At 37.2% G+C, this 27,288-nt stretch overlaps 1 protein-coding gene across 6 annotated transcripts in view; it reads right to left on the reverse strand.

Moving 5' to 3' along the window:
* Positions 1 to 27,288, reverse strand: part of sptbn5 (spectrin, beta, non-erythrocytic 5) — a 46,169-nt gene that overhangs the window by 4,883 nt on the left and 13,998 nt on the right. For all 6 annotated transcript variants that reach the window (XM_068214604.2, XM_068214605.2, XM_021467431.3 and 3 more), the window contains 45 exons: positions 26,879 to 27,166; positions 26,564 to 26,807; positions 26,320 to 26,459; positions 25,958 to 26,057; positions 25,708 to 25,878; positions 25,458 to 25,622; positions 23,808 to 24,034; positions 23,480 to 23,666; positions 22,748 to 22,948; positions 22,550 to 22,663; positions 22,315 to 22,472; positions 22,102 to 22,234; positions 20,219 to 20,364; positions 19,968 to 20,082; positions 19,782 to 19,892; positions 18,723 to 18,902; positions 18,404 to 18,607; positions 16,280 to 16,429; positions 16,008 to 16,112; positions 15,712 to 15,903; positions 15,475 to 15,630; positions 15,177 to 15,368; positions 14,996 to 15,091; positions 13,733 to 13,851; positions 13,501 to 13,615; positions 13,175 to 13,288; positions 12,756 to 12,877; positions 12,473 to 12,635; positions 10,887 to 11,075; positions 10,709 to 10,786; positions 10,442 to 10,614; positions 9,645 to 9,735; positions 9,413 to 9,559; positions 9,170 to 9,307; positions 8,755 to 9,011; positions 6,770 to 6,956; positions 6,447 to 6,659; positions 6,160 to 6,356; positions 4,945 to 5,149; positions 4,343 to 4,519; positions 4,037 to 4,192; positions 3,619 to 3,836; positions 3,355 to 3,544; positions 2,445 to 2,621; positions 374 to 481 (listed from right to left, as the gene is read on the reverse strand). In XM_068214604.2, the coding sequence (XP_068070705.2) occupies positions 374 to 481; positions 2,445 to 2,621; positions 3,355 to 3,544; positions 3,619 to 3,836; positions 4,037 to 4,192; positions 4,343 to 4,519; positions 4,945 to 5,149; positions 6,160 to 6,356; positions 6,447 to 6,659; positions 6,770 to 6,956; positions 8,755 to 9,011; positions 9,170 to 9,307; positions 9,413 to 9,559; positions 9,645 to 9,735; positions 10,442 to 10,614; positions 10,709 to 10,786; positions 10,887 to 11,075; positions 12,473 to 12,635; positions 12,756 to 12,877; positions 13,175 to 13,288; positions 13,501 to 13,615; positions 13,733 to 13,851; positions 14,996 to 15,091; positions 15,177 to 15,368; positions 15,475 to 15,630; positions 15,712 to 15,903; positions 16,008 to 16,112; positions 16,280 to 16,429; positions 18,404 to 18,607; positions 18,723 to 18,902; positions 19,782 to 19,892; positions 19,968 to 20,082; positions 20,219 to 20,364; positions 22,102 to 22,234; positions 22,315 to 22,472; positions 22,550 to 22,663; positions 22,748 to 22,948; positions 23,480 to 23,666; positions 23,808 to 24,034; positions 25,458 to 25,622; positions 25,708 to 25,878; positions 25,958 to 26,057; positions 26,320 to 26,459; positions 26,564 to 26,807; positions 26,879 to 27,166 (7,309 nt within the window). The remainder of the gene's footprint in view (positions 1 to 373; positions 482 to 2,444; positions 2,622 to 3,354; positions 3,545 to 3,618; positions 3,837 to 4,036; positions 4,193 to 4,342; positions 4,520 to 4,944; positions 5,150 to 6,159; positions 6,357 to 6,446; positions 6,660 to 6,769; positions 6,957 to 8,754; positions 9,012 to 9,169; positions 9,308 to 9,412; positions 9,560 to 9,644; positions 9,736 to 10,441; positions 10,615 to 10,708; positions 10,787 to 10,886; positions 11,076 to 12,472; positions 12,636 to 12,755; positions 12,878 to 13,174; positions 13,289 to 13,500; positions 13,616 to 13,732; positions 13,852 to 14,995; positions 15,092 to 15,176; positions 15,369 to 15,474; positions 15,631 to 15,711; positions 15,904 to 16,007; positions 16,113 to 16,279; positions 16,430 to 18,403; positions 18,608 to 18,722; positions 18,903 to 19,781; positions 19,893 to 19,967; positions 20,083 to 20,218; positions 20,365 to 22,101; positions 22,235 to 22,314; positions 22,473 to 22,549; positions 22,664 to 22,747; positions 22,949 to 23,479; positions 23,667 to 23,807; positions 24,035 to 25,457; positions 25,623 to 25,707; positions 25,879 to 25,957; positions 26,058 to 26,319; positions 26,460 to 26,563; positions 26,808 to 26,878; positions 27,167 to 27,288) is intronic.

Raw genomic sequence — 27,288 nt, forward strand, 5'->3', positions numbered from 1 at the left:
ATGTGGATGTTAGAAGGGCTTCAAAAAAGGGAACTGCTTTTGAATGAAATTAGCTGTTTATTTAAAATTTGTAGAAACTTTTTATTTTATTTTACTAAAGGTTTTGATGCAATTTGGGAAAGTGTCTCTTTCATTTTGCTGTCTGGAAGTGCTGAATGGATGAGCTTCTGTGCTCCTATTGTTTAGTGTTGCAGATGTGATGGAACCAGTCGGAGACCAAAAACACTAAAGATATTAGTTCTTCTGTTAGATTCTGTCCACTATGCTCTTCACTATGACATACTAATTGAGATTAAAAATTAATTCTTATGCCCAATACCCATTGTCATTTTATGCAGTCTGAACCCAGTATAATCTGTCAGTCTTAAGTTACCTGTGTTCTTCTGGCTTGAAGGGCATTGAATCTCTCACTCTGTGCTTGAATCATGGCCTCCAGATCTTCCTGCTTTTTCATCAAATCCAGAACATCTGAAACTGATTCCTGTTCACAGATTTCATTTGATTATATTTCATGAAACAGCATTATGCTATACAGTTGAAGTCAGAATTATTAGCCCCACCTGAATTATTAGCCCCCTGTGTATTTTTTCCCCATTTTCTGTTTAACGGAGAGCAGATTTTTCTTTTTTTTTATTATATATTTTTATTTCGCTTTTTCAAGAATTAACAATACAGAACATCAAAACAAACAGCAAACAAACTAAATTAAAACACACACAATATATAAAATAAACAAGTAAAATTTAATTAAATAAATAAATAAAAAAGGAGGAGATACAGTATAAGCCAGTAGAAACAAAAACATTTTGTCAAATCAAATCAAGTCGTACTGTTTTAATGTAGTTCAAAAATGGATTCCAAATCTTTTTAAATACTTCATTCTTTCCTCTCAAAGAATATGTGATCTTCTCCAATGGTATACAGTTACAAACTTCTGAGATCCACAGTCCAATTGGTACATCAATGTCTGTTTTCCATTTTAAAGCAATGCATTTTTTAGCTATTGTCAGCAACATTTCGGTAAGTTTAATAGCATAATTATGCTGGAGGTTAGAATTTGTGTAATTACCCAATAAACATATCTCTGGATCCAATGGAAAATCAATTCCATGAATCTGTGATATAATATTACATACTTGTATCCACAATACTTTCACTTTAGGGCACAGCCATGTAAAATGCAAAAATGTACCTTCTTCTATACCACATCTGAAGCAGAGGGGAGAAATACTGTTTTTAAATTTGTGTAATCTGGATGGAGTATAATTAAGCTGGTGTAAGAAATTAAACTGGATTAGTCTAAATCTGGAATTTAAAGTTGAGGTTACCCCATCTCTACATAGCTGACCCCACAGGTCATTTTCTAGTGTTATCCCCAAATCCTGTTCCCATCTAGTTTTAGACTTATTTGGGTCAGTCAAATGTTGTCTAAGCATCAAAGCATCATATATTCTGGAAATTGTTTTATGTAATGGTTTATCAGAAAAAACAAGTTCCTCCATAGCAGTTAAATTGGGTATCTTGGGATAATTTTTTAATTTGACCCTTAAGCAATCCCTTAATTGCAAATAACTAAAGAATTCTTTATTGGTCATGTTATATTTATTTTTTAATTGTTCAAATGACATTAAAACACCATCATCAAAACAATGCTCTAGATGTGTAATTCCTTTATCTGCCCAAATTTTAAAATTGTTGTTTTTAAAGCACATTGGAAGCAATCTGTTCCCCCATAAAGGTGTTTTGGGAGAGAGAAATGCCTCTTGTCCCAACATCAACTAAAGTTTGTTCCAGATCTGTACTGAGTGGATAATCATAGGGTTATTGGTTCTAGTTTTTATCAATTTTTCATCCCATGCATATAGTATATTAGTGGGACTGTCCTCTTTCATCTCAAATGTCTCCATATTAAGCCATGGAGAGCAGATTTTTCAACACTTTTCTAAATATAATAGTTTTAATAACTCTTCTCTAATAACTGATTTATTTTATCTTTGCCATGATGACAGTAAATAATATTTTACTATATATTTTTAGAACACTTCTATACAGCTTAAAGTGACATATAAAGGCTTAACTAGGTTAATTAGGTTAAAAAGGCAGGTTAGGGTAATTAGGCAAGTTATTGTATAACAATGGTTTGTTCAGTAGACTATCGGAAAAAATATAGCTTAAAGGGGCTAATAATTTTGACCTTAAAACATTTTTTAAACTCTTTTTATTCTAGCCGAAATAAAACAAATAAGACTTTCTCCAGAATAAAAAAAAAATATTATCAGACATACTGTGAAAATTTCCTTGCTCTGTTAAACATCATTTGAGAAAAATAATTATATATATATATATATATATTTTTTTTTTTTTGTGTGTGTGTTAGGGGGCTAATAATTCTGACTTCAACTGTATGTATAAATAAATTTTCACAGTTCTGAAAATTCCTTTACCCCATAGTCCTCTGCTCTGAGCGCGCTCTCATAAGTGTTGAGCCAGTGCTCGGCCTGCTCCAGTTCCCTCTGCAGTTGCTGGAGCTCTATGTCTTCCTGATACTGAGCTCTCCTTTCAGTCCAGGCCTCCAGCACCCGCACCTCCAGATCCTTGAGCTCGGCTAGACGCTCCTCAAGCTGCACAGACATGCATACGGTCATTTCAGATACTGTTTACATGCTTATTTCCATCTACTTTAACCAACGTGCATATATAACCATAACTAAGTGCAATTTTTTTATTTATTAATTTCCTTCCTTCCATCCATCCATCCTTCCTTCTTTCCCATAAAAGGTCCCATAAATAGTATTACAGTAACCTACACTACCATTTGTTCTTTAATTGCTTGCTCTGAAGCTCATCCAACATAAAGCAATCCACACTAACTTTTTATCTAAAAAACACCACAAATTCAATGCATTTTTATTATATATCTGGGCATGTGTGCGCATGTTATCTTTAATAAATATAACTTCCTCTCCTTCTCCAATGGCATGTCTTGGTCATTGAGATCACACCAATAACAAACCACAACAATTCAGCAACAAAATATCAAGTGCAGCACTACATTGTTTTTTTTTTTTTTATCTGAGAAGTTGTTTCATCATATACTGTACATTATATTAAGGGGAAATATGGCAACTTTTGTTTCATTTCAGTTTTGTTACCTTCTCTCTAGTTTTTCTTCTAAAAACTAATTTCAGTTCATAAAACACTTGTAAAAGTTTTTGTTTGCAAAATCGGATGTAACAGTTTTAGCTAACATCTGTCAAATTCTGATCCCCCAATTACCATGTAACATTCAATCAGCCCCCAAATCTGTGACAAACTCATGTAGAGTATCCCTGTTTTTAGACACAAGTGTCATACCTCATGACTCCATGAGTTCCCCTCCTCCATCAGACGTCTCCCATCATTTTTAACCATTTCCGATTTGTCCAGTTGTCTGTCAATCTGTGTGCGGTACTCATCATGTTTTTTAATCATCTGTTCCAGGTCTTTAACCTTGCCTCCGAATCCCTCCCCTGTCATCAGAGACAGTGTCTCTTTCAGCCAGCCCCTGAGACAGAATCAACAACATTAATGCAAAACGGCAGAAAACCACTTAAAAACCTTAATAAAAACTCTGCATACATCATCTCTCTCCATTCAATCAGATATCTTTGAACGGCCTCTGCCTGTTGGAGTCTTTGTCTGCGCTGGTTGGCTTTCTCCAGCAGGTTTCTCCAGATCTCCTCCACTTCCTGGAGTCTCTTGCTCAAACTGTCCCTTACTCGAGGTGACCTGCGGACCAAAGCTTTGCCCTCCTCTTTTCGACGAGACACATCTTCTTCTATCACTGCAAGGTCTCTCTGATGAATCAAACAGTTGTATTATTTTAAGAACAACCGACAAGCATTAAATCATCTTTAGTAAAAAAATAAAAAATAAAAAAAAAACATGACAGGGTATCGCTGATCAAACAAAACTCAATAAAGTTTCTGTTAGATTGTTATAAATCAGATCTGTGGAGACTGATGTAACAAATACAGTGTTTCTGAATATTGTGTACCTCCAGTCCTTCATGTTGACGGATGAGAGCTTGGACACTAAGCAGGTCATTCTTCAGCTCCTCAGAGTCCAGAGCAACTTCCTTCTCATTCATCCAGATCCGAAGCTCATCCAGGTCATGTTCAAACTGGTGAACTTCTCGAGCTGAATGCAGGTTCTGTCAAAAACATTCTCTTATCACCATAAGAAATCTTTGCTGGGATAGTTCATTCAAATTTAAAAATTGTCATCATTTACTCATCCTCGATTAGGGTAAAAACCTATTGGAGTTTCATTCTTGAAAAATGTTGTTTATTTTTAGTGTTACCTCTGCTCTTGCTTTCATAGCCTTGTTTAAATCCTCCCAGAGCTTGAGTAGATCTTTCTCTTTTTGTTGTGCATCTGCTGACTGCACACTTTGCTTCAGCTTTTGAACAGTGCTCAGCTTACTCTGGCCCAGAGTCCCGACCTCTTCTGAAAAATCCTCAAACTTCTTTTGCAGTGCCTAATAAGAGCAAGGGAGTTTTTTAAAAATGGGCTGAAATGATTATTGCAGTTACAAATGCTGTTTCCAACTTCTTTCAATGGAAAATAGCTAAAGCCTGCTTAAAACTACATTACTAGATAATGCCAGATGTTAATTAGTTTATTGATCACATATTTAGGTTTTCTTGCATTTGTTTCAGATTGATTATTGTTTGTGCTGATATATGTTATAGCCCCATCCTCAAGATTGTCATATTCCCTTTAAAGTCTCAAAAGTCACTAAATATAGTGACAAAATGTATAATTTGGCAACACACGTAATTTTCTAATTCAAATTAATTTCTAATTAACAAAAGTTAAAAAAGGAACACATACGTAAATATATCTTAAATCTCTATTCTGTGTTTTTGCTTTCTTGACAGAATATTTTTGAGTAATACTTACTTCCACTCCTTCCAGATCTTTTCCATAATCATCAGATTCTGCTATGGTCTTCCGAGAAAGGAGCCAGGTCTGTAGGTCTCTGGCATCTCTCTCAAATATGTAGAAATTGTACTGATTCTCCAGCTCTGTGCGACGTTCACCAGACAGTTGCAGTAGTGTCTCAAACTCACCCTGCATATCTTCAAGGCTCTTACTCACTAAATGGCTATGAAGACATATTAAGAGGTCAAAAAAGGTAATTATTTGAGGCGTTCAACTACAGTTCTAATGCTTTGGGGGTTTTATTCAGCAAGGGTGCATTGAACTGATCTGAATCAACAGTTATGGCAATTATACACTGAAAACATTTCACTTTGTTAAACTTACAAACTCAAGTTCACCAGCTGCCTTAAAAATAAAAGTAAAGTCATCTGAAAGAGATTCTTTGTTTCAACTTAAGATGTTGAGTTTAATTTATATATATATAACTAAAACTCAACGACTTCAGTTAAAACAAAGAATATCTCTAAGTCGAGTTGACTCACATTTTTCTTGCTTGCGGCTGGTCCTGCATTATTCAATTTATGATTCACCAATCAGATGATTCCTAAGCCACTATAAATACCCTAAGTTCCATATAACAGCCATATTGGTTTTGAAGAATCCCCTATTCCAACCCTACTCCTCCTCCTTTACTAAATGGGTGGCACAGTGGCCCAGTGGTTAGCACTGTTGCCTCACAGCAAGAACGTGACTGGTTCTAGTCCTTACCAAGCCAGCTGATGTTTCTGTGCAGAGTTTACATGTTTTCCCTGTGCTATCCTGGCTTTCACCAGGGTTCCCCGGTTTCTTCCCATTGTCCAAAAACATGCAAATTAGGTTAATTGACTAACCCAAATGGGCACCATAGACATGCTCTTAGTAAGTAGTTATCTCTTAAGAGCAATCACTATCTGTTCATTAGCTACTACAGCTAGAGGGGAGTTCTCGAGATCTACCTAAGCTCTAACTCCTCTCTCGCCTTGCAAATGGGAGGGCACCCCGGGCTCAAGGAGCTCAGGGCTCTCTCACGGGACAGCATGCCAGACAAGCTTTATAATCAATCATCAGCTAATTGTGAACTCTTGAAACAAACATTAACACAAAAATGAAATAATAATGTTGATAATATTGCCATTGAGAACTATTCTGCAGACCTCAAACAAAAAAATATTAGTTAAATCAAACACGACTCACCTGTTGGGATGCTGAGACTTCTCTAAATCTGTGCCGGTTTTCAGGAGAGCCTCTACTTTTCCACGTTGGCTTTCCAACTCCAGGTCAACTGTGTCCAGCTTCCTGAGAAAAGCTTCAGTGGCCTCCTCATTCTTTCCATAGTCGCAGGACTCTAAAACAGGCTTCTGTTCCTCCATCCACTGCTCCAACTGGGAAACCTGGTTCATCACAATGGAGCAGTATGAGACATTAGGTTTAATGATATGCATGGTGCATAAATCGTAGTTCTGTGTTAACTGATAGCACACCTCTGAGAGAAAGCTCTGAATTTTCAGTGCTTGTTGAAGCAGGCGATCTTTATTCGCTGACTCCTTCTTCAGGGCGTCAAAGTTCTTCTTTAGCCCTGAAAGTTTTTCACTGATCTCACGTGATGCAAAGTGTCGTCCTCGCACCAAATTCTGTCCTGCCTCCTGTACAGCCATTATTAGAGGAGTTCGGTTCTCAATTTCCTGCATCACGACCTAAAAAATGTCACGTAATGAAAAAAGATCCATTCATCAAAGCAGAGCAGATTGGAAATAGTTTAGTCAAGCAGTTAAACTTGCAGTTATAGATTCTGCAGCAGACTAACCAGATGTTTTTTGACTATGGATTGTATGCTCTGTAGGGAGGTGCCCCAGTCTTTGGTGGCCGTGGCCTGCAGCTTGTCCTCAATCCACAGCAGCTCATCCTCTAAGTCCCTGTAGAACTGGAACAGCAGCTGCCACGACTCCAGAGTCTCCCTGCGGGTCTGCATCGGCTCAGCCAGGCCATTATACCTGACAGAAATGATTAAATGTCAGTGTTCTCCACTCAGATGAAATTTAACACAGCAAAATCTGTGATGAGACCGCAAGTTGAGATGAGATATGCAAGCAATTGTGTTATGTTGTAGAGCTTTAGATCATTGTGGGACATCAATGTTTAATCTTAAGGAGTATTGCTCCTTTCTCATTTATTAGTTTAGCCCTAAACAATATATGTACACTACATGACAAAAGTCTTGTCTCATATCCAGGTTTTAGGAACAACAAATAATAAATTGACTTCTAGTTGAATATTTGGTTTCAGAAGTGGCTAATATGAAAGGCAAAGGCTTTTAGATTACGCTTATTTTACCAAAATAAAAGATGATCATGTTTTGAGTTTTAATTGTTTTATTTAGGACAGTAAGGTTTGGTTAGACAAACAAAAGTCTAGTCACTTTACAGAAGTAATGTACAGTAGAGAATATAAAGTGCAGTGGAGAAAGAATGAATATTGTGTATAACTCCCATGAGCTTGGACCCCTGCATTCATACATCTCTGCAATGACTCAAATAACTGATTAATAAAGTCATCTGGAACGGCAAACAAAGTGTTCTTGCAGGACTCCCAGAGTTCATCAACATTCTTCGGAATTATTTTCAATGCCTTCTCCTTCATCTTACCCCTGACATCCTCAATAATGTTCATGTCTGTTGACTGGGCCAGCCAATCCTGGAATACATTGACCTTATTTGTTTTTTTTTGGGGGGGGGGTTTGATATGGAGACTGAAGTATGTGCAGGATCGCTATCCTGCTAAAGAATTTGCCTTCTCCTGTGGTTTGTAATATAATGGGCAGTACAAATGTCTTGATACCTCAGGCTGTTGAAGTTGCCATCCACTCTGGAGATCCCTCGCACGCCCTCATACTGAATGTAACCCCAAACCATGATTTTTCCTTCACCAAACTTGACTGATTTCTATGAGAATCTTGGGTCAATGAGAGTTCCAATAGGTCTTCTGTAATATTTGGGATGATTGGGATGCAGTTTAACAGATTCATTGGAAAAACCTTCCTTCTGTTTCAAAGATCAACTATAAGTCAACTTATTATTATTTGTTGCTCTTACAACAGAGATCGACGACAAGACTTTTGTCAGGTAGTGTCCAACTATCTTACCTACTTTAGATTGCAACAGGAAATAAGTGTGCAAGCTTTCATAAATGTTAAACCTGGTGATCTTCAAGGAATAGTTCTCCCAAAAAATGAAAATTTCCTGATTATTTGCTCATCCCAAAATTGCTTTTCTAGGGTTTTGTCAAGAAAAACAATGTCTAATATTTTTTTCCCAATAAAATTTCCCTTTAAAAATGACTAATCATTTTGCTGAAGAGCAAGTATATTGGAAACCATTTTTTCTTACTATGAATGTAAAAGGTTGACAGGTTCCAATGTTTTTTGGAACATCTTGTTTTGTGTTTAACAGAAAAAAGACAACCATAAGGTTTGAGTGTGAGGGTGAGTAAATGGTAAGTAATATTTTCATATATATATATTGAGTGAACTTTCCTTTAATGAAGTGTAATTTATTTCTTAGTATATCCAAACATTTCAGTATACACATTAAATTGGATTACATATGGTCTGGCGAAAAAAAAAAAAAAAGATTTGTTGCAAAGTTTGCAAATGCTTTTTACAATTGAGCCAAATGTAAGGCATCATGTAAGTATACAAGTGCAATAATTGGAAATTTTGGTATTGGGACAAGACCACTTTGTTCAGTTCCACAAATACCTCTTAAAAAAAAAAAAAAAAAAAAAAAAACATACCTGTTGACCACCTCCCAAACCCTCTGCTGTATATTATCTGCGAGGAAGTTGCCCTGAGAGCTGAAGTCTTTGGCAGTGTCCACTAGCCCCTGGACTTTCTCCATGTGCGCGTCTACCATTTCCTCCAGACCCTGTAGAGCCTTAAGCAGCCTGCTAACAGAGGCCAGATCACCTCCATAGTCGTCATTCGCCACTTCCACCTCCACCGACCCAAGCCACTCCTCAATGTCACCTAATGAACGCTGGAACTGTAAGGCCTAGAAAATCAGAGGAAAGGCAAAGCAAAACACAATCCAAGATGTTCCAGGGTCAGTCAATCTGGAAGTCATGAGGATATGCATGTTGATGTATCTAAGATTCATTGTCAGAGAAAGACATTGAATCAGGAAAAAGCTTGAATTTTAGTTCGCGAAACCTGATACGCTTGCTGTAGACGTGTCTTCTTATGCTTGCAGTTGCTTAAAAGCTGGTCCCAGTTGTCATCAACATCCTTTATTCGTGGTTTTATTTTGCTTTTAGCAGGATGACTGAAAGCCAGCATGTTATCACCATCCTGAGGAAACATTTCTTGGTTTAGCCTGAATGCTGTGAATGCTCTGTTAATTGTGAAGTTCATGCAAACAGAGAAAGAATATGATATATTCAGGCATTGCCATACTTTAATGTGTGCCTGCACTCTGTTGCGGTTGGCCAGAATCTCTGCTTCAAAGCTCTGGTGTTTCAGTAGCTTAGCCTGCAGATTTATAGGATCTTTCCAACTCTCGTCAACAGCCACTGAGTTCTTCTCATTCAGCCATGAGGAAATCTGTACAAAAACAATTCAACTTTTGATGTACAATTTTGAATAATTTTACAAATTCAGCAGAAGTTATTGTATTTCTTTCACAAACCTCATAGCTTGCTTCCAGGAACTTTTGCAACTGAAGAGATTCTTCTAGAGCTTTTCGACGGGATTTGCTCATTTCCAGTATTCTTTCCTTCCTTTAAGAAATTAATTTAGAATATTATCGATCTAAAGATTCGCATGACAAACATTTTTTGGGTGAGCTAACCCCTCACAAGTATTATCTGTGCTTGTTATGTATATGCTATTTCGTTATATATTAATGACATAAAAGAACACGTTGTAATAATAATTATTAAATAATAACTGCACCATAATGTTAAAGGGCACCTATTTTACCCCTGTTTCAAGATTTAAGATAAGCCTTTTTTGTCTCCAGAATGTGTCTTTAAAGACTCAGCTCAAAACACCCATCAGATTATTTATGATGCATTTCAGAATATTGGAATTTGAACACTATGTAGCTTTAGGTGCCCTTCAATTTACCACTATATACTATTTGATATGTTAAAAATGTGTAATGTACCAGATCAAGATGTAACTCTGGAATAACATAAGTTAATATATAGTACACATTTAAATAATCAATAAACAAGCATTTAAAGCAAAACCATGCTTGTATATAGCTTATTTAAATATATTAATATATTATATGCTTTTAAGTAATGCAATTATACTGTATATAAAGCTATACTTAAGTGAGTCAAAAAAGTACTGTGCATTTAATATAAATCTGAAGGTCAATACATTTAATTAATCAGGTTCAATTCTACTTCTATTAAAGCACATTAAGTGTCAATCTTCCTTCACATGGTGAGTGTGTTTTCTGTGCTTCTCGCACACCTGAGCAGAATAGCTTTTGTCCTCTTCTTGATGTTGTCAGAGTCGTAGTGGTTTGCCTGTATGAGCTGCTGAGCGTATCTGTCAACCTCTGAAACCTGCTCCATCTGAGCTTCTAGAGAGTTCTCAAACAGAGCCAGCTTCCTCTGTAGAGCCTCCACCTCCGACAATGAACCCTGCCATAATAGCGTAGAGGGACATTTGAATTTCTTAACAGGTAAAACATTAATTATTACTTGTTAAATGAAGTGCAAGATCTAAAGCTATTACCCCTAGATCTTCATTGATCAAGAAAGCCTCCCTGTTACTCATCCAGCTCTCAGTCTGGTCAGCATAGCCCAGGAATATCTGCAACAGGTCAATATCTCGTTTTGCTTTATATAATACCTCGCAAATTTCCCTGAAAACATAAACTCTCAATGAACCACAAAAAATGCTTTTAAGTTACCTGGAGCTTCAGGGCTTGATCCAGAGTTTTTCTTCGGTCCTCCCAAGCTCGGGTAAGCATTGTCTTGGCATCATCCAGCTTGCGTAGGGCTTCTTTAATCTCTGCTGCATCACTGTGTCCAGACTTCACAAGATTCTGTCCGAAACTCTTAACTGAATCTATCCGATCGCCACGAGCATCAATTTCAGCCTGCAAACATTAAATGTAGATAAAACACAAAGTCTTCATATAATATTATCTTCAACACCGTAATTCTCAACTTTTTTTTTTTTGACTCCAAGACCCCCTATGCTCTTCTATTCTAACAGTAGATCTGCTCATTTCCAAACGTTTTTATTTCTTGTGCCACACTTCCAGAAAGTTTTACTGAATGTTCATGAGGTTTTCATTTAAGGGATATTTTGTTTTTGAAAATAATGCGTACTCTTAAACAGCAGTTAGGACTCAATAAAATATTTACACTTTCATTTAAGTAGTATATTATATATTTAATTGTAAACTATTATGTCATTATGGTGGTTCATTCCACTGTGGTGACCTCTGATAAAAAAGGGACTAAGCCATAGAAAAATGAATGATGTAATTATAAATATATATACATGACATTTTAAGATTTAAAAAATAGGATTTTTCCACTTTCAGAAGTCACACTTTTAAAACTCCCTCATGTTCATTTTTTTCAAAGGTCTGGGATTAAGTTGTTAAAGATGAAACCATAAAAAAAAAAAAATTATGATTTAAATATGATTTGTATAATAAATAGGATTTTAACTTGCATCTTGAGTTTTGGTTGTAGGTATGCACCAGTAAGGTTTTTTTTTTTTTTTTTTTTTTTTGCAAGTACTAATACCTATTTTAACTAATAACTACTGATGCCGATCTACCATTTGCTCACCCATCAACTAGCTTTACATACACTACTGACAATTTTGTTCATTCAATTCACCTACACCTCATGTCTTTGGACTGTGGGGGAAAGTGGAGCACCCTGAGGAAAACCATGCGAACGCAGGGAGAACATGCACACTCAGAAACGCCAACTGACCCAGCCGAGGCTCGAACCAGTGACATACTTGCTGTGAGACGATCGTGCTACCCACTGCGCCACTGTGATGCCCCAAAATTATTTTCCTTGAACATTAATTTGACATTCAACTGGCCAACATTATGAGAGGCACAAAGATAACAATAAGTAAATATATTTTGTACAGAGTTCATTTAGTTGCTACTTAACAGTATTCAATATTATTGAAACACTAGAATGTTCAACTCATTGATTAATAAATCATCAATATCATCTTCTTTCATGCAATCATGATAATAATTTTAAATTGAATCCAAATCTGCCAATATCAGGTGCTGATACATCAGTGCATCTTCCTATTTTAAACACCATCTTGTCCTTTTTAAATCAGTGTAAGCCACCAATGTCTAGTAATTAAACAACTGTAAAACTGTTGATGTTAGCTTTGTGTTTGACAGAAAAAAAGATAAGTATGCACAAAACAACAACAGTCTACTATAGTAAATCAGAAAGAAAATGGTTTTAATAGATTTTAAACAGGAATAAAAGCGTCTTAATATACCTTCCAGTCGTGATGTTCTAATATGAAACTCTCAGCTTCGGTTTTATTCTTAGGCAGGCCTTTCTTCACCATCTCATCACTTTGCTTGAGGGTCCAGTCCAAAAGCAGACGCTGATTCGCTTTAAACAGCTGGAGCTGATGAGACTCCTGCAATCGCTCCTTCCTACCACAGGAATCAGTGTTCTTTCTCATTTTATGGATATTTTCATCCATTCATTTTTACCACTGTACATTGTTATTTTTCTCTTATAATTGAACAATACAGAAACCAATGGTTGCATACCTTCGTTTGATTTCCTTGTCCAGCTTGACTAAAGCAATGTTGACCTCTTCCTGCTTCTTGCTAAGTTTGTCAGACAGATCGCAGTGTCTCTTCAACCGATCTTTAGTCTCCTTTTCCAGGGCCTGGTTTTACAAATTAGAGCAATTGTGTTCTTTGTAACCCTTCTTGTAAGCAGACTAGCTTTAATGAGTTACACAAACCCTCATCCTGCAGCAGATAATGCACCATGAATGGTTTATTTAAAGGCTTTTGTGTGTACAGCAGTTACTTCATTGAAAGGTGCTGAGAGTTTTTTCTATAAAGCCTTTAACCACAAAGCAAGCACACACAATAGATATTGTAAAGGACATGCTACCCACAGTGCTCTGATTAATATGGATGAATGTGCTCTTTGTAAAGCAGCTGTCCGTTCTACTCACAGCGCCTCTCTCCTGGATGACCCTGGCCTCCCTCTCCATCTCTTCATGTCTGCGAATGAGGTTCTCCACACTTTCAACATCCACCCCGCAACCCTGACCCTGGAGCAACAGCATCTGTGGTCGACAAAAAATAATTCAAAAACAAATGAATGTAAGATTCGGTCATATTGTAAAGTAATAACAAAAACTCTTTCATTTTACGTGATCAAAATGAAATGAGTGATTAACTATGAAAAAGGTAATGCTTTATTTCCAAAACTCTCATATTGGGTTTAAAGTCAAAGTTGGGTTCATATTCCGACACCTCTAGTTTTTCTGACTGTCACCTTCTCTCCAGCTCTGTCCCGGACCTCCTCTAGTTCTCGGATCAATGCGTGGACCTCCAACGCTGCCTCCAGCTTCCTCTTATAGCTGCTCAGGTTGCCATGGAAATTCCTCCATCTGTTGGGAACATGACAAGAAAGTCAAAACAAGCAACAATAAGCTTGCGATAACAGAGGATGAGTGCATTGTCTTAAATGAACAGGGATCTGAGCTGATTTTAATAGGAGGATGTACCGTTCATTGAGCTGCTGCCTACGCTTTTTCACAGTCACCAGCTCATCACTGTTCTGTCTCTCAAGTCGAGCGGCCAAAGTGTTGATTGTCTTGATGTGAGCATCGTCAACAGTCACATCCTAAAGGATGAAAACCACTTGGTCAAAAAATATCACTGCATTAAGAAATATTTCTCCATTGTTTTCCAAAGAAGGACTAACTTCTTATGAGTTTGCAACGACATGAGAACCTAAAACATGGGAATGACATGACAACCTATTAAGTTAAAGAGCCCCTATTATGGGTTTTTGAAAATGACCTTACATTCAGTGTGTAACTAAGCTCTAAGTGAAGTGAAATACTGTGCTCTGAAGAGTGAGGGAAAGTTAGTGTTGTTTTCCCTACCCAAAGATGAGGCTGTGAAGAGTCAGTGGTTGAAGTTTATTTTTGCGAAAATACCTCAGCATTATAGCCCCAGCCTTGTGCTGTGTGACTGTTATTTTTCTGACGAGTACTTCTGTAATCTACATGCTTACAATGGGGGATTTGTAAGCTGTTTGTTAAAGGAAGGATCAGAAAAGACTATTGATGTATGGGACTTTGTCAGAGCTTGACAGGAACTTTACAGTACACAGTTCATGGATCAGTTTGTTCCTCCATTTCACAGGTAAGTAAATGTGAGTTAAATGATTGCCTCCTTGTTTTCTTTAGCTTGCAAATTATGTATTTAATAGTGTCTTGTTACTTGTAACCTTGTATGGTATCAGGTTAACTCTTAATATTCTCATATTGCATCTAAGTGCCCCCTTGTTTTCAGATTTAAATGCGTTTGTGAGCTTGCGATCCTCTGCTGTTTGTTGTTGCTATGGCCACCATCAGCTGTTCCTACACACTTGCAGCGGTTGAGTTTCAAAATAGTTCAGCTTTTGCCACTGTGTGGATTAATACTGAATGTCTGTCACTGTTTTTACTTATGGTTAAGAATAACGCAATATGCTACTGTTTAACTGCAGTCGACCAATCGCAATAGACTGGGTCATCAGACCAATCAGTGCAGTTTAGCATAGTGCTAAGGAGGGGTTTGGGAACAAATGAATCGCTGAAAGAATCATAAGGGAGTATTAAGGTAAAAATAAATGCAAATTTTAAGACAATGAAAGTGTTTTTTGACCTTGCATGCATATCAGCATGTTGTTGAAGACCCCCAAAACCAAAATATGACCTTTTATCATGCATAATAGGGGCTCTTTAACGTTTTTAGACCAAACAGAACAGCAGACTTACTCCAGAGCCTGACCCTCTGAATTCACTGAGCTTCTTCAGCAGCTGCTGACCGTGTTCATAATCCTCCCCGACATCTCCAACATTTATCATCACTTCCTATAAACCAAAGATTTTAGGGTCAATTAAACTCGACATTAATTCTGGGTATAGCAGTACTGATGGAATGCCCTCATTTATTCACCTTTTGCCTAATCCAAACTTCAACCTGTTCCACTTTCTGCAGGAACTCAAGAAAATCACGGTTATCCTCTAGAACCTTTCCACGCACCGCAAGCTCTTGCTTTAGAGCCTCCCAATGAGAGATGAGCGCTGAAACAGTCTGGCGTATCTCCTTTGATTTTGGGTGATGCATGGTCACCAGCTCATTTCCAGCCTTGAGACAAGCATGTCACAATATATGTCAAATACATTTATGAAGACTAAAAAAAGAACAAATAAATATAGGCTAATCTCTGACTCGTGAACCACCGGAGACTCACCTGCTGGACAGATTCAATGATATTTCCATGGGCCAGAATCTCAGCTTCAAACACCTGATGCTTCTGCAGCATCTTCATTTTAGTCTGAAGGTTGCTCATGTCCATTTTGGAGTCTTCTTGTATCTTGTTCATACGATCTGTGATCCATTCCTCTGCCTATATTATGAGTAAACCATGCAATTATTTGGTTTGCTTCTTACTGTTAAAGGTCACTTGGATTAGAAATGACACATTTACCTCAGACACATCTCGGCTGAAAATACAGTGAAGCTTTGAGACCTCAAGATCCTCTCTTCGTTTGTCAGACAGATCTTTAATCCGTTCCCTCCTTTCCTGAAGAGCTTTGAGTTTGTTCTTAACATTGCTGTTTTTTTCTCGTGTTAAACCTTCTGTCTTTAAACGCTCTGCTGATTCCTGAAGAGCCACCATCTACATTGACACAATGAGACACTCAATCATCTCTACTCTGTCAGAAACATCATTAAAATGGGTTTGATGTTTCAGACCATACTGTAGGCTAAAAACTAACCCACCTTATCTTCCTGAGAATGAAGAAGTTTTTCAAAGGCCTCATGGCGCTTAATCAAACTTTCAACATCATCCACTGTCGTTCCTAAATCACTGTTCTTCAACTGGATCTGCAAAGGTACAAAAGTTGTTAGCCTCAAGGATATAAATGTCTAGCTGCAAACTTAAGTCTGAAATGAGCTTGCAATCTAACACTATATATATATAAAATCATCAGAAAATAATTAAAGAAGAGTTTAAAAGTTTGTTGAAGCTGCTTTGCTGCAGTAGTACTGACCTCTTGAGAGTTGGTGATCTTCTCCATGTACTCAGTGTCTCTGTAAAACACCTGCTCCAGATATGTGTTCTCCAGCCATTTCTGCCTGAGCTGCCAGTTATCGGAAAGCTTCTCTCTCTCTTCTTGCAGAACTTTCAGTTTCTCCTGGATCTAATGGCACGTTTAAGCATATTTAGTAGAGCTGCACAATACAGTATATTGTTTGGCATCAGTATCGCAATGTGTGCATCTACAATAGTCACACTGCAGGATATGCAATGTTGAGTCAGGATTATAGCTGACCAGCACTAGAGTTCAAAGCAAGTGTGATTTGTGGTGTGACTACAAAGTCATTGCAACGCTTAACCATAATAGAGTGAAACCATATAATTTGCATTTGTCTTTAACCCTTGTGCACTGTTTAAATTGACTACCCTTTTATGTTAGGGATGAAAACATCCACTTTTTAAAAGTTTTTTTTTTGATAAATCTTTTGATCAACCTCAGTCCTGATCAAAACTACTAAATTGTTTAGAAAATTACAGGATTTTAACACTTTAATTGTCAAATTCACAAATGGTCACTGAAAAAAACGATGTATTTTCAATTTATATAGTAATTGTGAACTAGATCACAGTCTTGGACATGTAAACGATTAGTAACAACTTTGGCTTTGTTGCATTGTTAGATTTTCATTTGTTTTCCCTAATTTACTCTTGGGGGTTCTTTTTGCCCCATTGACTTCCGTTATTACCACATTTGATGGTGCATAGATACACAGTCTTTGTTTTTGTTTACTCCATGTATTTCTGAGAGCTGAGATGCATGTATAGATTTTCTCAAACACATCAAGGTAAATGTGCAAAGGTCACTCTCACACACTCAGACACACATACACACTCTTTAATTAGCTGTTATACTCCATATAAAATCCAGAAACTAAGCTTTTTTTGCACAAGCCTATCTAAAGGGTCAATGACCAACTGATGACCAACAGTATATATTACAAATTGTGCCTCCTCCCAACAGGGAAAACCACCCATAATCAAAAACGCATGATTATATGGTATTATGATTTTGAAAAAAAAAAATGGTTATAATGGAAGTTAATGGCGCAAAACAGCCATCAACAGTAAATTAGGGAGAAAAAATGAAAATCTATCAAAAACAACGTTGTTTCATGTCTGATACATTGATATAAGTTTAAATAAATCCAGTCCCCAATTCCTTTTTATATTTTGTGTGTTTTTTGACCAAATCAGTTACATCATCTTTGAATTTGGCAATTAGAGAGTTAAAATCCTGTCATTTACAACGCAATTTAGTAGTTTTGAACAAGACTGATGTTGATTACCAGATTTATGAAATAAATGTGAAGAAAATATTTATCTGATGCATTTTTAAAGCAGTTTAATTTAGTAGATGTTTTCATCCTGAACATCCTGAACAAGGGTAGTCAATTTGCCCAGAGTGTATCGTTGAGTATTTTTTTTAAATTCAAAGCATTTTCTCAAAATATGTGTCAAAATAAAATTTGTCACCAAAAATCATTCTGTTAACGTGGCACGTTGAAACGTGGAAAAAGTTTTGGCTAAATTAAGACTCAAAATCATCCCAGAGTGGAAGAAAACGGTGTGTGTGTGTGTGTGTGTGCGTGTGCGTGTGCGTGTGCGTGTGCGTGTGCGTGTGTATAAGCATTTCAAAAGAGTTTGAAGCATCCCTGCAAAAGAGATGTTGTTATAATTTATAATGTTTAGAAGGTTTTTAGATTTGAAATCAATTGTTATTTACTGTATACATTGAAGTGTTATTTTAAATTTTGTTATTTAATTTCTGTATTTTTAGACAATCTGGAAAATCTATTTTGTATCTTTGTTCTATTGTATTTATCTTTCCTTGTATTTTGTTATATTTTTATCCAGATGCTCTTGTCTGTCTATAAAATCACCCCAAATCAATCTGAAATTATTTATTATTTCAAAATATAGCAGTCCATATCATCCAGAGAAACTTTATTCAAATTTAAAGATATATCACAGAATAACTAAATATGATGCAATGTCAGTGTTTTCAAATATCGTGTAGCCCTATATAGTGCTTATAATCACTTGAATATGCACATTCAGACAAATTGTAGTTTCTTACCTCTCTAGCATTAGGTATGTCATTCTCCAGAAGGCCTTGGCCCATAGACACAGCCTGGGCAAACGTCTCCTCACGGGCCACAATCTCAGCCCACAACTGCTGGTGCTGGAACAACTGCAGGTCACAGGTGGCAACGTCTCGAATGGACTCCTCTGCCTTCATCCAGCTCAGCACCTGAGAGCACCACAGGGAGTAGTCCTGTGCCTGGAGGGCAGAGCAATACAGAAATGACTGTAACACTTTTCACCCAATATTTTTTGAGGTGGTTGAATTACATAAAGATCACTTTTAATTTTAAAATGTTCTGAACTGAGGATACCGTGTTGAGGAACATGTAGCGGTCTTTAGCCGATTGCAGCTCCTCTTCTCTCTGCTCCATCCGCATGCGGAGCCGCTCCCAGTTCTCCACCACCTCCTGTTGTAGTTCCTGCAACCCCACCCGCAGCTCAGGAGAGCACATGCCCAAAATAGCATCGGTTCCATCCAACAGCTCCTGCAGCTGTAGACAAATCATAAAGTATAAACACTGAAATGGAGAAATAAATAAGGAACATTTGTCATTTCTTTATAATAATAGTAATAAACAATATATGTATATGTTTTTTTATGTTTTTTTCATGGATTCAGATATTAACTTTAGGCGTTTAGCCTTGTCCCAATATATATTACACTGGATTTAGATGATAAACATGTGTATACATCTATTGACCTTTTCAACTAAAATAACTGATCATTTATTTAATTTAGAGGTGAAAGTTTAAGAAACAGTACAATCATTTATTTTGTTTGAAAACTTTGTGTACTATTGTGTAACTTTGTGTACTATGCTGTTTTAGATTGTTAGTTCCATTAGAAGTAAACATTTAACATGCAAATAAATGTTACCTAATTCGGTTAATTCCAATTTAATTCATTTGTTACTTGTTATTCACATTATTCCTCAAACTGCTACAAAAGTCTTTCAGAAAACAACTTTTGTTTGTTTTATTAGGCTATTTATTTACATACAATAATAAAATGACCACAAGTCCAAAGACATGCGCTATAGGTGAATTGGGTAAGCTAAATTGTCTGTAGTGTATGTGTTTAAATGTGAATATATGGATGTTTCCCAGTGATGGGTTGAAGCTGGAAGGGCATCCACTGTGTAAAACATATGCTGGATAAGTTGGTGGTTCATTCCGCTGTAGCGACCCTTGATTAATAAAGGAACTAAGCCGAAAAGAAAATGAATGAATGAATAAAATGACAAGTTATCCAAGTGCATTTGGTAATTTTCCCATAGCACAAAGCATCTGTGCCATCCACTAGATGTCAGTATAATGTAATTTCCAAGATCACTGTCAATTCACCTCTGCAGTGTTTCCTATTGCAGTACCTGTTGCTCAGTTCCAGCCAGCTCGTGCACAAGAGCTTCATGTTTGCGTAGCTGTGACTGCACTCCTTTCAGATCTTTGGCTATGTCTTCAGGAATGGTTTTGTGCCTCTCCTGGTGCAAAATAAGTGATAAGTGAGCATCGTGTTATTCAGCAACTTGACTTCAAAACACATTTGTCTTGGTTACCTTGATCTGTCCCAGTGCATCGGTCAGGTCTTTGTAGAATTTGTGACATTTTTCAGACTTACGAAGCTTTTCTTTACGATCTTTCGATAAATCCTGCAGCTCGTCCCACGATTCTCTGTCACACAATAATATTTATTTTGAGGTGCATATTATATCTATAATCTATAACAGTATGTGCAGGTATGATGCATAAAAAATTCATTTGGGCTATTTATTAGTTCATAATATTTTATTGGATCACACGCTGTTACCTGAGCAGATTCTGTGTTTCTCGGATGAAGCGGCTCTCAGGGTGATTGCTTTTGATGAGTTTGTCAGCCAACTGTTCACAGGTGTGCATCCTCTCCTTTCCCACCTCCAGCTGCTTCAAGAAGACCTCAAATCTCCCACGCAGTTGCTATCATAAAACAAGAGGTGCTTAGATCCTGATCACAGGCAACATACATAGCAGTTTATGTAATCCTAATGAACCAGGATGAATCATTTTAAAATTTGATGACTTTTATTGGTTTTAAATATTCAAGTAGGGTTTTCAATAACCTGACGACGGGCTCCTGAAAACAATATGATGACTTGGGGCAAATAAAAACTATGAAAATATTAATACAATTAAAGCAAGAGAAATAAAATAATTACTGTGGTATTGTGAAATCAATTGAGTTATTTACAAAATGTGAAAAAAAAAATAATAAAATGAAACTATAGTAAATTTGTAAAGTCTGGTAACATTATAATATTTATATATATATATATATATATATATATATATATATATATATATATATATATATATATATATATATATATATATATATATATATACAGTATCTCAATAATAACTGGTATCTGGTGCAGTTCAGTCATTTTGGAGAGATTTTTAGCAAATGGCTTGAAACTCATTAAAGGTACTTGCCATGTAAACAAAAAAAAGTATGATTGTAAAATGTTAAAAGTTCACAATGGATTTTTTTGAAAATATTGGGAAACTACCCAGAAGGCACAGGACATCAACATGACATCAGATTGATGCTGTACCCCTATGTCGTGGGGATGTGGGATGTTGCATTTTGCTTGGAATTGAAAATCTGGTTGACGTTTGAACCCAATGTCCAACCTAAAACCAACCAAACATCAACGTCTAATGATGTTACAGCTTGACATTGTGTGGATGTTGACGTCTATCAGACATTGAATTTTGACAAATAAATGTCAGTATTTGACATCAATAGACCATTTTGAGCGATGTAAACAAAAACATTGGTCCCAACGTATTTCCTTTTTTACATTTTTAATTTCTATACAGTAGCTTCCGAGAATCCAAAAAGAGCCACATATAGATAGATAATATTATGATAGCTGTTTTAACATCATGATATAATTGAATTAACTCTTGTTACAGTTATGAAATAGTTTAATAACAAGCAGGAAATGTTCATCGGCCAGTGACATGACCACATTGAAATGGTCTGCATGATGTTGGTTTAAGATGTTGGCTCAATGTTTGGTCAATTTTGGTCCATTTCCAACACAACCTAAAATCAACCAAACATCATTTGACGTCGTTATTGGACATCAAAATTATTTTGTCCTTAGACGTCGTGACCTTAATCTAACCAAATAATAACATCTTATGACGTTGTGTGCCTGCTGGGTGATTTCATCTACATCATACAGTATGTTTGTTACTGTGGCCAGACAAAATGATACTGAAAGCGTAATTAAAACCATAGACGCACACACTTAATTTTTTCTGATTATTATTATTTCTGCAGTCTACACTCCAAATTAATCAAGATTCAACACTTCATTTGAAGTTTCATGAAGTTATATTTTTAATAATGCATCATGAAATAATACATCATAACATGCCAGATCATATATGGACAATGAATAAGTACTGCATGAATTTATTTCATATCCTATGAATTAAATAAAAAAGGTTGTAAAATATACCATATTATTTTCACTGAATAAGAAACACTAAATGGTTAATACATTAAAACACAGACAGCCCTAAATTTTTACTAACAGTAAAATCTTGATTTTTCTGTCAGAACCCAAGTACCTTAACCTCCAAATGAAAAAATAAAGCAAAGTAGTTTGAGAGCAAATATAAAGGAGTGACAAATCTCACCATTGCATTTTCATAATCACTCCCAAGATCATTAGAGGCTGCAATCTGTGTCTGCTGAGCAATCCATTCCTCCAGTTCACTAGTCTCACGCTTAAATTCATGTAGGTGTAGAGTCTCTCGAAGCCTCTGTTCTCTGTTGTGAAGACATATGTTTGTTTTACACTGCAAACACACAGCATGGGAGGGTGTGCACTTCAGCTATAGCTATTTTACCTGACTGTCGCTGAGTGTTGAAGCTCACTCAGCTTAGATTTAATGTGGTTGCAGGGCTTGTTCAACTCCTCTAAACCCCACACACGTACAGCCTGCTTGACATTGGACTTGAGTTCATCTACTTGAGCAGCAAGTACCTCGATTTGCCCCTCCACTCCCTGGAGAAACAAAGCAGTTTGCGTTAACATGTTTAAACCCTAAGCTATTGCATTAGCACAAGCCAAAGATTACTCACCTCGTGTTGCTTTATTAGACTGCGGGTAGCTAATTCAGTCTTGCCATAATCAGTGCTGACTAAAGCTGATGTTTCTGACACAAGGGTTTCCAGCTCAGTGCAGTCAAGCAGAATCTGTCCATCAGATCAAAAACATTAACACTAATAGTTTTAATAATCGCTGGCACAAAAAGACCGCAAACTGTCCTACACCTTTACCTGTTCCCGTGTAACAGCCCTGTTAAGTTCTCCGGAGCGTTTCTTGCAGGATTCCTCTAACTCTTCCCACTTTGCGATCAATTGCTCACACCTCTGCTGCACCTCCTGACCATTCCACTGATTGGATCGGGCCATGGCTCGTCCTCTGTCCAGTACTCGCTGCAGGTACTTGCTGTGGGCATTCACCTCAGCCTGCAGGTCCTGGAAGGGTTTTCAGAGATTTAACAGTTATAACGAATGAAACTCTTTGGTACAGTCTTTGGTTTAAAGTGATTAAATGTAACTCTATGTGGAAATATAAGACTAAATTCACTAATTTCTGGGTCTTAAAATCTGTACCTGACCCAAATCAACTGAAAAAAAAAACTTGATAGCTTGAAAAATGTAATTGCTGGCTTTTTCTTATGTATTTATCTATTACAGGGCTGGCCAACCCTGTTCCTGGAGAGCCACATTCCTGCAGATTTCAGTTGCAACCCACATCAAACACACCTGCCTTTAATTATCACGTGGTGTTCAGTTCCTAATTAATTGGTTCAGGTGTGTTTGATATGGGTAGCAACTGAAATCTGCAGGAAGGTGGCTCTCCAGGAACTGGGTTGGCCACCCCTGATCTATTAGATGGATTTTGGATCTAGAAAAATGTTTGATCATCTTAACTTATGCACATATTAACTAAGGTGCTGAAATTAGCTTCTTGAATCCAAGTGAACCACTCTTGTTTAAACATACCTTATGTTTCTGAAAAAGGCTAACTGCCCCAACCAGTGATCTCTCATAGTTTGTAGTATCAGCTACAGGCTGATGCTCTGATATCCAGTTTAGCTCTAGGTCTACATCATGGTAAAAGCTGTATAGATCCACATCTGCCTCTAACTGGCTCCTGCGATGATCCAAAGGATTCTCTAGAGACTTAAATCTGACAAATAAAACAGAGTTAAAGGCTTTTTAAAGCAACTGTAATTGTCATCAATTTATTAGTTTTTGTATGTCTAAAAAAACATGACTTTCTTTGCATGTAAGTTTTCATTATGGAAACAGAGGAAATATAAGTACTTACAGTTTCAGGTAAGTGTCAGTCTCCTTGAGAATGCGCTGAGAGTCAAAATGGTTGGTGGCCAGGTTTTTGGCACGGGTGACAATAGAATTGATTTTCTCAGCAAGTTCTTGAGCCTCCTCTTCCAGCTGCTTGTGCTCTTTTAGTAGCTGTCTGCTGGAGCGAAGGTCATGACCCCTGATTGCATTTTGTAGCATTCTCTCAATTGCCTCAATCTTCAATTTAGCATCCTGAAAATAAACAGACATTTGATATGTATTTTTATGGTGCAAACTTGCAAAGAGTTAATTTCAGCTGATTTAATTTAAATAAACAATTCAGATGAGAATACATTTGAATATGAGTTCTGGTGACATTTCCAGTGCTTGCACTAGTAGTACTTTAATTACAGGAGCATAGCGGATATTTTAAAATTGGGGGGACAGTTATGAGACCCTAAAGTTTACGTTCAAATAATTATTAATCAACCGTTTTTAAATGGTCTGTCTCTATTTCATTGTCAAAAGGTACCTAAAAAAGCGAACTATACCGTACCACTTTTTTGGTACCCTTTGCAAAGAGTACCTAGCACAAAAAAGGGTAACAAAAGGTGGAGCAAGATGCGCAACTGAATGCTATTGGTTTACATAGATGCGTCACTCGCTCGTGCAACAAACCAGAAGAATGAAAACAAAGGAAGCAGCATTTTTAAATACACAGCCGAGACATTACACCGTAATAATATATGCATATAATAATGAGCCATGGTCGACCCAAGCTCAAGCAAACCTTGTTGTCGTCTTGATGAACAGCCACAAAGCCAAAAAGAAGAGCAGAATCTGCCCAGTTCCCCATAGTTTTTATGAGGCCATCTAAAGCGTGAGTGGTTTAGTGCTTGCCACATGTCTGTATTTGAAATATCAAACTTCTTGAGCTGATAATAATAACGTGCGCCTGATTATTGAAGCACTTCTGACATTTCGATCCTTTCAGACATGGACAAATGCGAGTGAAAAAACAAAAGAGAAGCCAGAAAAAACAAAGGACAAGATGATTGTTTCAGCAACCTAAACATTTAAAAAAATGCCACGTTTAACTACTATCATCACCTTTTGGACTATTAAGGCTGATTTAAGGCTGATATGGAGCGATTGTTTACAAGTGTGGACTCCCGTGAAGGAGCTCCGCATAGAAAGTTTTGTTTTGTGTTTACCTCATGGTTAAAGTTGTTGCACGTCTGCCGGTTCCTGCTTCAAAATGAGCAAGTTTGAGCCACTTGTACATTAAAGAAGCATTCAGAAAAAACAAAACCCCAGTGAAGAAACTCGGCACAGGAGAACATTAACACCTCACCGCCAACTAGCGTTTCGGAAGTGTTATTGCAGAACAACAGAAACAGCGTGCACAGCTACGCGCATTGCATGCGCTGTGGGTCACGCCGATCACAGGCTTTTTGAACTCGTAATGACGGAAATACTTTTAAATAAAAGGTTACATGTGCAGGTGAAGATTAAAGATATAGACCATTGGTACCCTTTTGGCAGTGGAAACGCAAGCCTGATAAAGGTGACCCATACCATACCGTGCTGTACCACTCAGTGGAAACGAGCCATGAATACTTTCAGTACAGTCCTGCAGTAGTAAACTGTAGAACAGAGCTGGAATATACAGTACCTGCAGCAGCTCCATGAGTTGCTCCTGTTGGCCAGCCTGTCGCAGCTTGTCCCCTCTTTCAGCCATCTTCCTCTGGAGTTCAATCCACCTTTTGTGTACCTCTTGAGTCTTTTTCTGAATGCTCTGTGTGTTGTAGTGATCCTCTGCCAACATCTCCTCTCCAGTCTAACCACATAAAATCCAGTCATCAGAATAGACAAAAGTTTGGCAAAATATACCAGTAAACAATGTATCTGATGTGTTACTGTACCTCAATTAGTCTGTCTATGCGAACTGCATTGGCCTGCATCTCTTTTTCTGCTGCCTCATGTTTTTTGAGCTTACGAAGGATGTTGGTTGGATCTCTGTACGATTCATCCTCAGCGATCTCAAACTTTTCATCCATCCACAACAGCATCTCCTCAGCATCTCTTAAAAATTCCTATGCCAGGGAAAATTTTTAAAGCATTAAAAATGTTTTATTTGGGAGCTACTAACACATTTTAACATTTATTTTTTACCTGGTACTTTTTCGAAGCAAGTAACTCAAGCCTCCTTAATTTACAACTTTCTTTCAGCCTCTTGAAATGATCTTGAATGACCTTTGATCGCTGTTGTATTCTGGATAAAGGATAAATATGTCAGGTTGAGGAAGACCATAGACAACTATTTTTGTCTCTAATACACTTAATACTAACATATGAAAACAAAAAAACAGCTTTAATTTTTAAAAAGGTTTATTTTTGGCATTTTTTACTTTACTGTAGGACAGTGCAAAAGCAGAATGGGATTGGAAAAGACTTGAATTTGATGCCCAAAGTGCAATGGCACTCAATGTGGCTGCACTGCCCATGAGGATATCAGCCCCGACAGCTATACTCACTCTTTAGCAGCAAAGTTACGCTTGCTGATGAGCTCCTGGCACTTGTCTTGAAAGAGGATAATAGACCGCTCTAGAGCCTCAAGCAAAGCCTCAAGCTCTTCTTGTCGGCTCAATAAACTGTGAACACTGTCCACAGAGTCCTGTGCAGAATTGAAGTTTTACAGTAAATCGTTATGAATTTATAGCTCTTCAAACAATGTGTTTAGATGCAGGAAATCTATTAAATATCAAATCATTAATTTACCCCTAAGTCTCTGACTTTAAGTCTGGCTTCATGACCAGAAATGGTGGCCTCAATACGATCTGCTTCCATATTCAGTTTCTGAAACTCCAGTCCTTGTTCAAGCCTTCTGTTGCGACTAGACCACAGTTTGTCCAGCTGGCTCCACTCATGATCCAACTTTGTAAGTGTCTGCTGAACATCTTTACCTCCTTTCTCTCCAGATGCCACGTCAAGAGACTGACCCAGCCTCTCCATATCTTTTAATCTGAAATAATCTTACCATCAATCATATGCACTAAAAAAAGAATTGTAAAATAAAGACCAAACACAACTAACTTTGCTTTCTGCAGTTTAATCTCCTGCTTGAGATCAAGGTTCTCCTTCAACAAGGCTTGAGCCGATGCTACATCAGATCCTGTCTCCTCTTCCAGAAGATGCTCCTGTGTTGCCTCAGCCCACATCAACAGGTCTCTGGTCTCTTTTTGAAAGAGTTGCAAGCGTCTGGCTTCTTCAAGCATTCGTTGTCTTTGAATGGCTTGAGCCTTTAACTGTCGCAACAAGTCTTCCAGAGCATGTACTTCTTCCATGATAGCAGCACTTTCTGCAGGACTACAGTCCTTTTTCCTTTAGCAAAGCAATAGGATATATAGTTAACAGGCAATAAATGAGGATTGTTTTAGGCAAGGCAAGATTTAGGTTCACTACTACACATAACACATTTTACTGTAAGTTAATGTTAAGGTTAC

Source organism: Danio rerio, chromosome 17 (assembly GCF_049306965.1).
Source record: "Danio rerio strain Tuebingen ecotype United States chromosome 17, GRCz12tu, whole genome shotgun sequence".
In the NCBI taxonomy this organism is placed as follows: Eukaryota; Metazoa; Chordata; class Actinopteri; order Cypriniformes; family Danionidae; genus Danio; species Danio rerio.